At 43.8% G+C, this 13,230-nt stretch overlaps 1 protein-coding gene across 1 annotated transcript; it reads left to right on the top strand.

Moving 5' to 3' along the window:
• The first annotated feature begins 121 nt into the window (after window positions 1–121).
• Window positions 122–9,940, top strand: C2H1orf50 (chromosome 2 C1orf50 homolog). The gene is made up of 5 exons (XM_060140337.1): window positions 122–258; window positions 387–502; window positions 5,411–5,497; window positions 5,999–6,130; window positions 6,506–9,940. The coding sequence occupies exons 1-5, from the start codon at window positions 153–155 to the stop codon at window positions 6,704–6,706; spliced, it is 642 nt and encodes a 213-aa protein (XP_059996320.1). The 5' UTR covers window positions 122–152; the 3' UTR covers window positions 6,707–9,940.
• Window positions 9,941–13,230: the final 3,290 nt, after the last annotated feature.

Here is a 13,230-nt window from a genome sequence, read left to right as displayed (position 1 = left end):
GCCGCAGCCACGCCTCCGAGGTCCGGGCAACTCCGACGCCCAATGGCCAGGGAACACGGAAGCTCCGCCTATGGGCCTTTTTGCGCATGCTCTGCAGCCTCGCGCCGCCCGGGTAGTAGGGAGAAGGTGCTGTCATCGGAAACCCAGCTGTCATGGAAGACGCTGCTGTCGTGGATGACGCTGCTGTCGTGGAAGACGCTGCAACGCCCGGGACGACTCAGGGAGTCATAGAAAACCAAGGAGTTCTGTCAGCGGCAGGTTGGGGAGTTAGGCGGGGCGGGAGTCAGTTGGGGAAAAGAAGCCCTCCCGGAGTAGCTAGTCTGCCGGGCTCCGCGGGAGGCCGAGGGCGGGTGCTCACGGCCTGTGTTCCTGGGTATGTGTCGCAGGAGCCCTAGTGGAGCTCACCCCGACCCCTGGCGGCCTGGCCCTGGTGAGCCCCTACCACACCCACCGGGTCGGAGACCCCTTAGACCTCGTGGCGCTCGCAGAGCAGGTGCAGAAGGTGAGGAGGTGCGGCTGGGAAAGTAAATGACCAGCTTCGTGCACGTTTGGTCTTCCAAACCACTTAGTGTGGGGTAGCATTTGTTCTCGTCTCCATTTTATACGCGGGGAAAACTGATGGTCATGGCGAGTCGGTGGCCTGACTCCAAATGATCTTCTGAGACCAAAGACCCCTTCAGCTGCAAAGTGAGTGCCCATAATCTCCCTTCGTGGGAAGGTTTGCACAGTACTTTAAATATTCATGATTTCATTTGGGCCTTAGGACAGCCCTGTCAGGTAGGCAGTACAGTTATTCTTCCTATTTGACACGTGAAAGGAAGTTTCCAGGGACCTTTCAAGATCACTCTAACGCAGTTCTGCAGGGATGCATAGCCCGCTTACTTTAAACTGCTTCCCTAAGATCTTTACTTCTGACCTGAGGGCTTGTAGAGCTTAACATCTTTTAGAAGGGCAGGGACTCTAAGTTTTGCCCTCTGTCTTCATTCACTGGACACAGTATTCCCAAGCCCAGTGCTTAGACATTGGTTGCCGAAAGAAGTAAAATAAGGAGGAAATATGATGTAACAGAAATAGCACTGGCAGTTTGGACACATGCGTTTTAATCTCAGCTTTGATATTAACTTGCATTGTGACTTGAGATAAATTACTTTTTTCTGGACCTCAGCTTCTTTATCTGTAAAGTGCAGGGTGTGAACTAGGAGAGCTCCTAGATATAAATTTCTTGAAAAACCAGATTTCATCTAATCTTTCTTACCAATACGTCCAGTTGTAGAATCCTCTTTGATATGTACAGGTACGGGGCCTTGCTACTTTAAAGTTTATGCTATTCCCCTCATCCTTGTATACACGATCACATTTGGCCTTGGTTATGGTCAAAGGCCTTCGTTTTGCTCAAAAAAAATTTAATAATTAATGTGCTCAAATTCCCTTACATGTACATCTCCCTACTTCAGTTTTGTTTTTTTTAATTAAGAAAATTTCAAATGCTTAGGAAAGCTCATTTGATTCAAATCATGTGCTTTCTCTTTTCTAGAGAGGTGGGAAGCAAGGTATAACTTTTATGGATTAGGAGAACATTATGTGTCTGTTTAATCAGATCACCTGTTGGGAGGGAGGCTCCCAAAGTCAGATCTTAGGCAAAACATTTTCAGTGGGTTACTGAGTGACCATTATGTGTATTACAATGGCCTGAAACAAAGAAAGAAGGAACACGGTTTTTGTCCTTTAGCCTATAATCAATTTAGTGAAATACAGAGGATGCATTATTGTGCTGCTTCCATTTTTCCAGTATTAGTCTTTGAGAAGCTGAAGAAAAAACACTATGGAGATAAAGAGAATCAAGCATATTTCAATCTGTGTACTGAAATGTACTTTCTAGCAGGACTGACTTAACATGCCATTTAGGCATTCGTGTGTGAAAGCTCGGGAACCCTGGTTTTAAGGCATGAAATTTGGAATCAGACTGATCTGTGTTGAAATCTTTAACTGCCATTTATTAGCTATGAAACCTTGGATAGGTTGCTTCACCTCTCTGAGTCTAATTCCTAAAATGAGAAAGTGAAGTTGGAGTCCGTCATCTCCAACTTCGTAAGGTGTTATGAGAATTAGATGAGACAGTATGCAAAGGGCCTCAGAGTGATTAGGGCCAGAGTTTGTGCTTATCATTATTGGTACTCTTTCTCTCATTTCTGTTTTAATTAGGCTCATTTGTGCACAAGTGACAGATTTGTTGCCCCCTTAAGAGAAAGGAGATTTATTGTAAGGCCACTCCTAACCCAGAACTATCCTAACTCTAGGAACCACCTATTCTCTCCTTGGCCATAAGGTGCCTTATTGTCCTTGGAACAAAATGCAAATTCTTGTGTCAAGGGCCATGAAGCCTTACATGATCTGGTCCGTGCACTCTTTTTTTTTTTTTTGCGGTGTGCGGGCCTCTCACCGTTGTGGCCTCTCCCGTTGCGGAGCACAGGCTCCAGACACGCAGGCTCAGCGGCCATGGCTCACGGGCCTAGCCGCTCCGCGGCATGTGGGATCTTCCCGGACCGGGGCACGAACCCGTGTCCCCTGCATCGGCAGGCAGACCCTCAACCACTGCGCCACCAGGGAAGCCCTGGCCTTCTTATCTGTAGAAGGCTATACCCCACCCCATCCAAATGACAGTATTATTAAATTGAATTTGAATGCCTCTAGACTACACATACATTCTAATTCCTGCAATCCTCACCACTCCCTGTTATTAAACCAGTTGCTTCATTCGTTATCTTTGATCTGCTTCTAGCACATAATTATGGTTATTTCCTTCATCATAGTGCATCACTGTTCCAAGTACATACAGCACTAATTGTCTTTCTTTTTGGTGTCTGTATCACTCCCCAGGGCGGTGCTATGCAATATGGTAGCCACTAGCTTCATATGGCTGTTGAGCCTTGGAATGTGTGGTTAGTGCATGCAGCTGAGAAACTGAGTTTTAAATTTTAATGTAAATTTGTTACCGAGCCCAAGCTTGCTCTGCTCACTGCACAACAGGCCAGTAAATCGGGAGACGAGGTGTTGAGGCAAGGAATAGTGACATTATTCGGAAAGCCGGGTGTCCGAGAAGCTGGCAGACTAATGTCCTATAGTGCCATCTTATCAGGGTCTGGATGCCAATTTCGTTTATAGAACAGAGAGAGGGAAGAGGTGAGGAAGTAAAGAGGCCATAAGTCTTGCAAAATATCTCCTGGCTTGGCTAGTTTTGGGGAGGGGATGTGTTAATTTCTTCTTTTTTGCAGCCATTCACAGGTGGGCAGGGTCAGAATGTCTCCTTGTGAGCAGAACAAAAGCACTTTAGTTTAACATTCAGGCAGAGGGGCAGGGTTCCTGAGGCAAGCCATTATGTATGCTTATGCTATAGACAGCATCATTTTAGTGATTATAGTAACAAAAGCAGTGAAAAGCAAAGGTTAAAGTAAAAGAAACAGATTCAACATGGAGTCAGATTCTGTTCTTCCCTGTAACAATTTTAATTAATTAAAATTTTAAAACCTGGTAATTGATTCAATTACTGGAAACTTTTAAGTATATTTGGAACAATTTGAGTATGTGAATCAACTCTTTTAACTGTAAATTTTATGAAGTCTCAATACAGATCAAGTTTTTCCAATGAAAATTTAGCATCCAAATTGATAGGTGCTGTGAATATAAAATATACACTTAATATGAAATGTAAAATATCTCTTAACAATTTTTATATTGATTACATGTTGAAATGATATTTTTTTGATAGGTTAAATAAAATATTAGATTTTTCTTTTTTATCTTTTTTGGCCGCACCATGCAGCTTGCAGAATCTTAGTTCCCTGACCAGAGATTGAACCTGGGCCACCGCAGTGAAAGTGCCGAGTGCAAACCACTGGACTTCCAGGGAATTCTGTATATTATTATAATTAATTTTACTTATTTATTTTTACTTTTAACATGGCTACTAGAACATTTTAAATTACATATGTGACTTGTTTCATATTCTAAAGGACAGTTGCATTAGACTGTAATCTTAATGAAGGCAGGGACCTCTTTCTCATGTTTGCCAATGTGTGCAGTGCCTAGCATGGTGTCTGACACAGTAATTGCTAAGTGTATATTCGTGGAACAGATAGAGGCTTGACTCAGCTTACTCAGTTGTTTCTATTCACTCATAACATGGCTTATACCTGACCTTTACCTTAAGCTTCCACAACTAACCAGCAAATTCTCTTAATATTTCTTAGTTCAAATTTAACCTCTTACTTTCTTTTCCTTAACTTAATTGTATGCCACTAGAAGTTAATCAGTTTTGGGGGGAATTCCCTGGTGGTCCAGTGGTCAGAACTCCGCACTTTCACTGTCAGGGCGCGGGTTCACTCCCTGGTCAGGGAACTGAGATCCTGCAAGCTGTGCAGTGTGGCCAAAAAAAAAAAAAAATAGTTAATCAGCTTTTTGTGAAAAGTAATCTGGAAGTTTCTGATGGGTTTCTGATGTCTGAGTGATAATCCTTCCCGATACATGAATTGGTCACACCTGTCTCTCCTAGTTTTGAAAGTTATTTATTTTAAGCAATTTCCAGTGCCTTCAGTTGAATTTCCTAGCACACGGCAGACAGTCCTCTGTGTATATTATAATTGTTTCAGGTCTACATCATAGTGCAATCTTTTAAAAATACATTTTAAGTAACAATTAGGAATGCAAATATAAGTTGAAATATAATTAAGTGTGATGTAAATAATTCAACTGAGGTAATGGTCAGATTAACAGATACTTTCTATATATAGTTAGGATCCTATATAGCAGGTGATAAGAGGCATACCACAAGTGTCTTTGGATTTTCATTGTAAAACCCATCCCCGATTTCAGAAATGTTTAAATGTGAGAAAAAAAAATGGAGACCTGAGGAATAAGTGGTCTAGAGTGTACAAGGTAGACACTTTGGGAAATAGAAAAGGAGCACTTATGGGGCTTCCCTGGTGGCACAGTGGTTGAGAGTCCGCCTGCCGATGCAGGGGACACGGGTTCATGCCCCGGTCCGGGAAGATCCCACATGCCATGGAGCGGCTGGGGCCGTGAGCCATGGCCACTGAGCCTGCGCGTCCGGAGCCTATGCTCCGCAACGGGAGAGGCCACAACAGCGAGAGGCCCACGTACCGCAAAAAAAGAAAAAAAAAAGAAAAGGAGCACTTATTTCTGTGGTGTGGGTCGCGTCAGCATTGGCTTTTTGTAAGCAGTACTGTTTGAGCTGGACCTTGCGATGAGTGGGCGTTCATGGGGGAATGGTGAGAATGGGAAGAGTATTTTAGGCATAAGCAAAGATGTTGACATAACATTGGGATCTAAATAAGAACATCGTAGAAGTCTTATCCTTTTTTTGACCCACAGTTCAGTTTTTTTCTCACCTTAGGCTAATGAATTTGTCAGAGCAAATGCCACCAACAAGCTGACAGTCATAGCCGAGCAAATCGAACATTTGCAAGAACAAGCCAGGAAAGTAAGTAGTGGCTTTTAGGTAAGCGTTCGTTTTCTTCGCTTAGTTCATAGGATTGACTGAACTTGCTTATAATCATTGTAACTTACTTGTTTCAGTACCTCCTAGAAATATAGAAGTGTTGAGTAAAATAGAATAAGCCCAAGAGGTTAAGTATAAGTGTTTTCACTGGGAGAAAGTTCAGTGAGATAAAGCATTTTGAGGGGAAACTATGAAAGAAATGTACTGACCACAGAAAAATTGGAAAGAAATGTAAAAACCATTCAAAAGCCAGTAACACTCAACGTTTTGAAATACAATTTTCCTAAAGGCATTTTTACAGCATAGTAGCATAACATCGTGTAATTTTTCTCTTCAGTATCATCTGGATCTCAGTCATGATTCACTGCTGTGGGGGAGCAGGACCCTAGGCATAGAACGGTTTCCAGATTTTGAGTGGGATGGTCATTGAGTATGAGTGCCTGTTACCTAATACCTAATTGGTTACACCTCTGCGGTTCTTAGGTATTGGAGGACGCTCGCAGAGATGCTGACTTGCACCATGTAGCTTGTAATATAGTGAAAAAACCTGGCAACATTTACTACCTTTATAAACGGGAGAGTGGTCAGCGGTATTTTTCCATTATTTCTCCAAAGGTAAGAACATTTAATTTTTGCACAAAAATCTACTCTTGTCTTTGAGAAATTCTTGGGTGTGTGTTTGTGTGTGTGTGTGTGGTGTGTGGCGTGTGTGAGAAAATGTAGGTATAGGGGTTGGGAAGTGGTTTTCTAGAAAACTGGAGGTGGCATGAGCCCAGACATGACTCTGAAAAATATGCATGTGCTTAAGTTATTTCACAGTCATTATCTCTGTTAAGGGAGGTATCTGATGTGTAATGTAATGGTTTCCAAGAATGATTCTGACTGGTCTGGAGTGAAAAGCTAAAAAAGAAAATTGTGGTAGAATTAGGACACAAGCTCAGTTTCTTTATCTCCTGCCCTGATCAGAACTGACTCCTTTGCCTTCTCTAGGAATGGGGGACAGGTTGTCCACATGACTTCCTTGGTGCGTACAAGCTACAGCACGACTTGTCCTGGACTCCGTATGAGGACGCTGAGAAGCAGGATGCTAGAATCAGCATCGTGACCAAGTTGCTAAGCCAGCCAGTGGCTCTGCCTCTGAGCCCTGAACCCAGCATCCAGGGCTTCACTTCCACTGAGAGTGGACTCTGACAAAGGCTGTCATGGCTAGGACCTGTCACCTCCTTGTTGCCCCAATCTCTGCCTTGATGGGAGGTGGCATGAGAATCGAGGACATGTAGGGGAATCATGAACTTCTTTGAAAGTGGTCCTGTGTGAATGTAAATGCTGTCGTTATTACTTTTAGTTGGGATGGTAAAGAATCACATCAGTCTCTTTTGGGATCCTCTCCAGGTCACAGATACGCAACTCGTCAGTTTCAGAGTATTGGCCAGTGTACTTTCCTTCTCCTTTATCTCCATCTGTTCTCCCATAAATCAGAGCATTAGAGAAAGAAGGGTTTCTTCTTCCCTCGAAAAGATTGGCAGGTCATTTTCCAGAGAGGACTGTTGTTAGTCTCTTAGTAACTAGAAGGGTTTGAGATTGGGGTTGTGGCTATTGAACAGTTGGTGCAACTCCAGCTTCAGATTCGTCTGGGAACCAGAATGTTGGGTACTGGCGATGATAAACAGCTTGGCTTGGCTTGCGAGCGAGTATGTGGTTCTGGTATTTCTGCACGATTGATAAGGTTTGGCTTGTCCCATTCTGCTCTTTCTGCCGAGCTAGGATGACTGGAGAATTTAAGGCAGCAGCAATGGCCAGGTTTCGGGACAGTCAGCCTCTAAACTCACAGAATTTTAGACTTGGAAGAGATTTTGGAGGCTACCACTAACAACGTTATGAATCCACTCTCTAGCCCCACTGAGCAGGAGATCCAGAGTTCCGCCATCTGCAGCAGGAAGAATCCATTAAGTGGCAACTTTAGAATATTGTGGAAAAGAGAGTAGGACAGTGGGTGAGAAACAAGAAAAACAGCCAACCTGTTGATTATGAGTTAACTCGGATTAAAATTCATTTTGACCTGAATTATTCAGGAACTTAACAGAAGCTTTTTGGCTGAGTTACTCTATGCTGATTCTGACTAAGCTCTTGTGGGACTCTACCTCACTTCCTGTTTGTTCAGTGGAATTAGCTAAATTGATAGCACAGCCAGCATTGCTGTACTTCCTTCAGTGCCATATAATCTATTACAACATGCTGTAAAAGGAGTGAGAGATCTGTACTTGAAATCAAATTGCCCAAGTTCCTTTCTGGGGATGAATGTCCTTTGTGTTGATCTGCTTGGTAATGCCACAATCTCATCCTGGTGTTAAAGGCCTTTCCTTATAAGCTTCGCTCCTTGTGAGCTGTAAATGGTCCACAAAGGCCTAGCAGAGGTTGGGACTAGATTCTGTCAAGGTCACACAGATGATACTTGGTCACTCAGTTCACAGGAGGATGCTCTGGAGGCAGCCACGAAAGCCTCTGGCTGGGAGGCTGCAGGAAATGGGACACACACACACACTAGTGGTATAGTAGTTGATTCTTACTACAGAAAGTTTCCCAGATTTTCAGAAGGTTTTGCATGATAATGACATTTTGAGTAGGTGCTTTGTTATCCATTGCTGCATCAGTTACCACAAACTTAGTGGCTTTAAACAGCACACATTTATTATTTCAGAGTTTCTGTGGATCAGGAGTTGAGGCACACTTAACTGGGTCCTCTGCTTCAGGGTTTCTTTTCTCACAAGGCTGCAGTCGAATTACTGGCCAGGCCTGTGTCCTCATCTGAAGGCTCAGCTGAAGAAGGATCTGCTTCCAAGCTCACTTAAATTGTTGGCAGAATTTCAGTTCCTCAAGGGTTTGTAGGACTGTGGAGCTCTGTTTACTAATGAACTGTTAGCCAGAGGCTGCCCTTAGTTGTTTGCTACACGAGTCTTACCAACATGGCAACTGTCTTCATCAAAGCCAACAAGGATGAGAGTCTGCTAGCAGGATGGAAGTTATGGCAGTGACATCTCATACCTTGGCTGTGCTCTGTTAATTAGAAACAAGTCACTAGGCCAGCCCACACTCAAGGGAGGTAATTACCTAAGGGTGTGAATACCAGAAGGTGGAAATCCTTGAATCTTAGAATCTGTGTGCCGCAGTGCTAAGTTGAGAGGGAGAAGGAAGGCTGTGGCTGGAAGAGGCAGTATTACAAAGTGGTTAGGCTTGGTGGCTTTGAAGTCACAGATCTGGACGCGACTCTCAGCTCTGACAGAATAACCTCCCCTAGTGTTCCTGCTTCCTCCTCTGGTCCCTTCTCCAGTCCATTCTGTATTCAGTCATCAGCTTGATCTTTTGAAAATGCAAATCCACCTCACCCTTGACATCTATCCTAGCCACTGGAACACAGAGCAGTGTGATTCAGGAGCAAACTTTCTTCCGTTCAATAAGGTGTGCTCCTGGCACTGACCACCAGGTGGTGCCATTGTACTTTCCTGATTAAGCCAGTTACCAAGCTTAGAGAAAGTGACATTGTGAAGTGATTTTGGAGGTAGCATCTCCTAGGGGGACTAGGACCCAGTGATTATAAACAGTAACCATTTTTCACGCATCCATCCATCTATCCATCCATAAGTGAGTAATACTTAATTATTGAGTATTAAGTGCCTTCCAGGTTCCAGATTCTGGAGAATGACACAGGTGAGTAAGACAGGCCCCTATTTCCAGGAAGCTTACGGTCTAGTGGGGGAGAAAGCAAGTCAGCCATTACAACATGGTATAAGAAGGACTATGATAGAGGTGCACATGGAATATCATGGAGCACCGGGGAGGGCTGCTTAACTCAGCTTGGAGAATTTGAGAAGGCTTTTTGGAAGAGCTGACACCTGCTTGGGTGTTGAAAAAGAAGCAAGAGTTAGAGCTTGTTTGGAGGCTCCAACTGTCGTCTCTGTAGGAAGGTTGTCTTTGGGGGTTAGGGCAGGGTTTATTTTTGGATGGAGTTTATTTGTGAATGAACAAAGGGATATCCACTTAACAAGCCATATCGACCAGAGTAATCCTGCCAGTCAGGAAGGGTGGAGTGAGCTAGGTCCCAGCCAGAACACTCTTACTTCTAACAGCTAGGAGGTAGGTAGATGAGGAATCGGATGAAAAGCAATTCTAGACAAAAAATAGCACGTGGGGGACACTGACAAGAAGCAATACGACATTTGGGGAATTGCAGCTACAGTGAAGAATAGTGGCCAGGCGGTAGGAGAGGAGAGCTAATTGAAGGGTTGGCGGTAGGGAGTTGGTAAAATTGGCCTTTTTAGAAGGCTCATCTTGGCAGTGGAGGGTGAGTGGGGGAGAAACCACTGGGAGCCTCCAGCCCAGTCCAAGCAAGAGATGTTGGAGGTTTGAACAAAGATGGTGATGGACTGAGAGGTGTTGTATTTCATCAATTGTAAATGTACTTTTCTTCCCCCACGTTTTAATCTCTCAGACCTAGATGCTTCTAGATGTCAGTAGTATGTCATGGTTTAATAATGGTTTTTCTTAACAGTGGATGGCATCTTAGGCTTGATGAAGTATGGCATTTTGAAAGTACAGTAGATCGCCTTCTTGTTAATGAATACGATGTGGCACAATGAGTGGAAGGAAAGAATCTTAGATAATGCTTGAATTTCTGGCTTGAGAGTGTGGATGGGGCTTCCCTGGTGGCGCAGTGGTTGAGAGTCCGCCTGCCGATGCAGGGGACGCGGGTTCGTGCCCCGGTCCGGGAGGATCCCACATGCCGCGGAGCGGCTGGGCCCGTGAGCCATGGCCGCTGAGCCTGCGCGTCCGGAGCCTGTGCTGCGCAACGGGAGAGGCCACAACAGTGAGAGGCCCGCGTACCGCAAAAAAAAAAAAAAAGAGAGTGTGGATGGTGGGAATCCACTCAACAAAATGTGGACGAGGAAGACATCCCTGCTATTTTCCAAAATAATTAGCAATCTGTATTTGCCTCAATAATCCACCATGCTGGCCCTGCCTGGTTCACTGGGTGTAACAGCTGACACTACCTCCTTTTCTCCACATTAGCATTCCAGAAGGAGGGAAAGAAGGCTTGCTTGTGTCCTTACCTTCTCAAGTTATCAGTCAGTCCACAAGTATTGAGAGTATTGGTGGTGTAGACACAAAGATGATAAATACTGTTAAGTGAGCTTTTTTTCTGCCAAGCATAGCCAACTGTTTGATTTAATCTTTATATAATCCACCATCTATGAGGTATTATACAGTATTCCTATTTTACAGAGCTGGGGCATCTCAGACGTTAAGCAACTGGCCCATGGTTACACAGATAAAAAGTGGCAGAGGTCAGGCTCAGACATTACTATTTGATTAAAGTCTGACCATAGCTATAACCATAACCTGTTTTGGCCGATTAGGACAGTCCTAGAATATCTCTACATAGAGGTGTGAAGAAGTTAAAATACAAAAGTGACAGAGTAACATGTGCATATGGGATACTATAGGGGTAGTTCACTTGAGTATTTAGTGATGAGCATGCAGACGATGTATATCAAGGTCCAGAGAAGATAAGTAACTTACCTAAGGTCACACAACTTAAAAACAATTGAGCCCACATCTCTGGCACTAAAGCCCATGTGCAAACCCCCCACATACAAGATAGGGTTCATCCCCTAAAGGAGTCAGAGCTTGGGAGGGAGGAGCTACTAAGTGCCTGGAGTAATTAGACTTCCGTGGTCCAAGCAGCATTTGATTCAGTGGACTACTTCCTACTGAAAAGCTTTGTTCTTCATTTTGATTTGGAATATTACCGTCTTCTGCTTCACTGACTGCATCTTTTCTGTCTCCTGACACTTATAGTTTGGACTGCTCTGGGGCCAAGTCTTTGGCCCTCTTTTCTTTCTCTACTAGGTGATCTAATCATTTCCCATGGCTTTAAATGCCACCCGTATGCTCTTGATTCACATGTGTGTCTCCAGTCCTGATCCCTCCCTGAGTTTCATGCAGACTTCATTTATCGAACAAACAGCTTCACTTGATGTCATTACAAACCTAACGTGCCCAAAATGGAAGTCTTGAGTTATACCCCAAACCTGTTTTGTTACCAGTCCCTCTCTTTCCATCAGCACCTGTGTCACACTGCTGTTGAGGCCAGAAACCCAAGTCATCCTGATTCTGTTTGTTCTTCCCACACCAATCAGCAAGTCTTCTCAGCTCTGTCTTCAAAATACATCCCACATCTGACTGCTGCTCATCACCTCCACCCCTCCCCCCTTAGTCCAGGCCACCAACATCTCTAGCCTGGACGAATGCAGTAGCCTCCTAACTTGCCTCCCTGCCTCCATTCTCACCCTCCTTCATTCTGTTTCCACAGAGACTGTAGTCATTCTCTTAAAAATGTGAGTCAGGTTATAATACCTCTGTAAAAAATGACCCCCAAATTTCTCATTACACTTAGAATAAAGTCCAAACTCTTGCCAAGGTTCTATGTGATGTACCATTCTCAGTACTCACTGCATTTCCCACTGACTGTGCTCAGCTCATCAGCACATCAAGCCTGTTCCTGCTCCAGCGTCTTTACATTTGTAGCTCCATCTGCCTGGAACATTTCCCCCAAGGTCTTTTCATGGTTTGTGTCTTCTCAACATTTAGGTCCCTGCTCAAATATCACTTCACTCATTACCCTATCAGAAGTACCAGCTCCTCTCACATCAAAATACTGCTGACCCTGTTTTGATTTCCATGGCGCTTGTCATGACTAGACATTTGTTGCCTTTGCCCCATACTTGAGTGTAAGTTCTCTGAGGGCAGAAACAGTGTCTGTCTTGTTTATTGCTATATCCCTAGCACCTAAAATAGTGCCTGGCACATAATAAATACTCTAGTAATGGATGGATGGATGGACATCTGCAGCTCCGTACTTATATCCTGCAGGGCGTCTAAGTCAATGCAGCTAAGAGAAATAGAATGTGAGCCACGTGTGTGATGTAAAATTTTTTAGCAGCTACATTAAAAAATAAGGAAAAACAGGTGAAATTAACTTTAATAATTTAACCCAGTATATAAGAATATTCACATTTTAACAAACAATACTAAAAATTAGTTATTTTACGTATTTTTTTAAAACTCAGTATTCAAACTCTGGTAAATGTACAGCTGCCTCAATTCGGACTAGCCACATTTCATGTACTCGAGCCACATGTGGCTAGTGGCTATCATGTTAGGACAAGTGTAGACAGTCACCCTACTGTTCTTGTTCTCCAGAACGGGAGGAAGCTAGAAACTTCTGGTGGTTGGGGAGGAGGGTGTTTCTTAGCTCTCCCTGCTTCGTCTCCCTCTTCTGAAGGGAGCCTTGGGGATGTCCAGGCTAACAGAGGTATGATCATGTCCTTAGAATGATGGTGATGATGATGACTGAGCTGCTGCGCTGTGCTGAGCATTTCATATAAGCTCATTTAATTCTCACGGCAATCCCATTTTACAGATTTGGTTGCGGAAACCAAAGTAACTTGTTCAAATTTACACATCTGCCAAGTGTTAGAGCTGGAATGTAAATCTGGCTAAACGTTAAAGCCGGTATTATGATCGTCATGTGACCATTTTTATTTTGCCACTTTAACGGTCCATGTCGCCTGGAAAAATGAAGAGAAATACAAATGATAGAAAGGAGCTGACCTGACTCTTGGGCTTGGACTCCCAGCACAGCTGAAGTTGCCTCCATC

The sequence above is a fragment of the Lagenorhynchus albirostris genome, chromosome 2, assembly GCF_949774975.1.
Source record: "Lagenorhynchus albirostris chromosome 2, mLagAlb1.1, whole genome shotgun sequence".
Taxonomy (NCBI): Eukaryota; Metazoa; Chordata; class Mammalia; order Artiodactyla; family Delphinidae; genus Lagenorhynchus; species Lagenorhynchus albirostris.
Note: the sequence above shows the minus strand (reverse complement) of the source record. Positions and strands in the feature narration are given on the sequence as shown.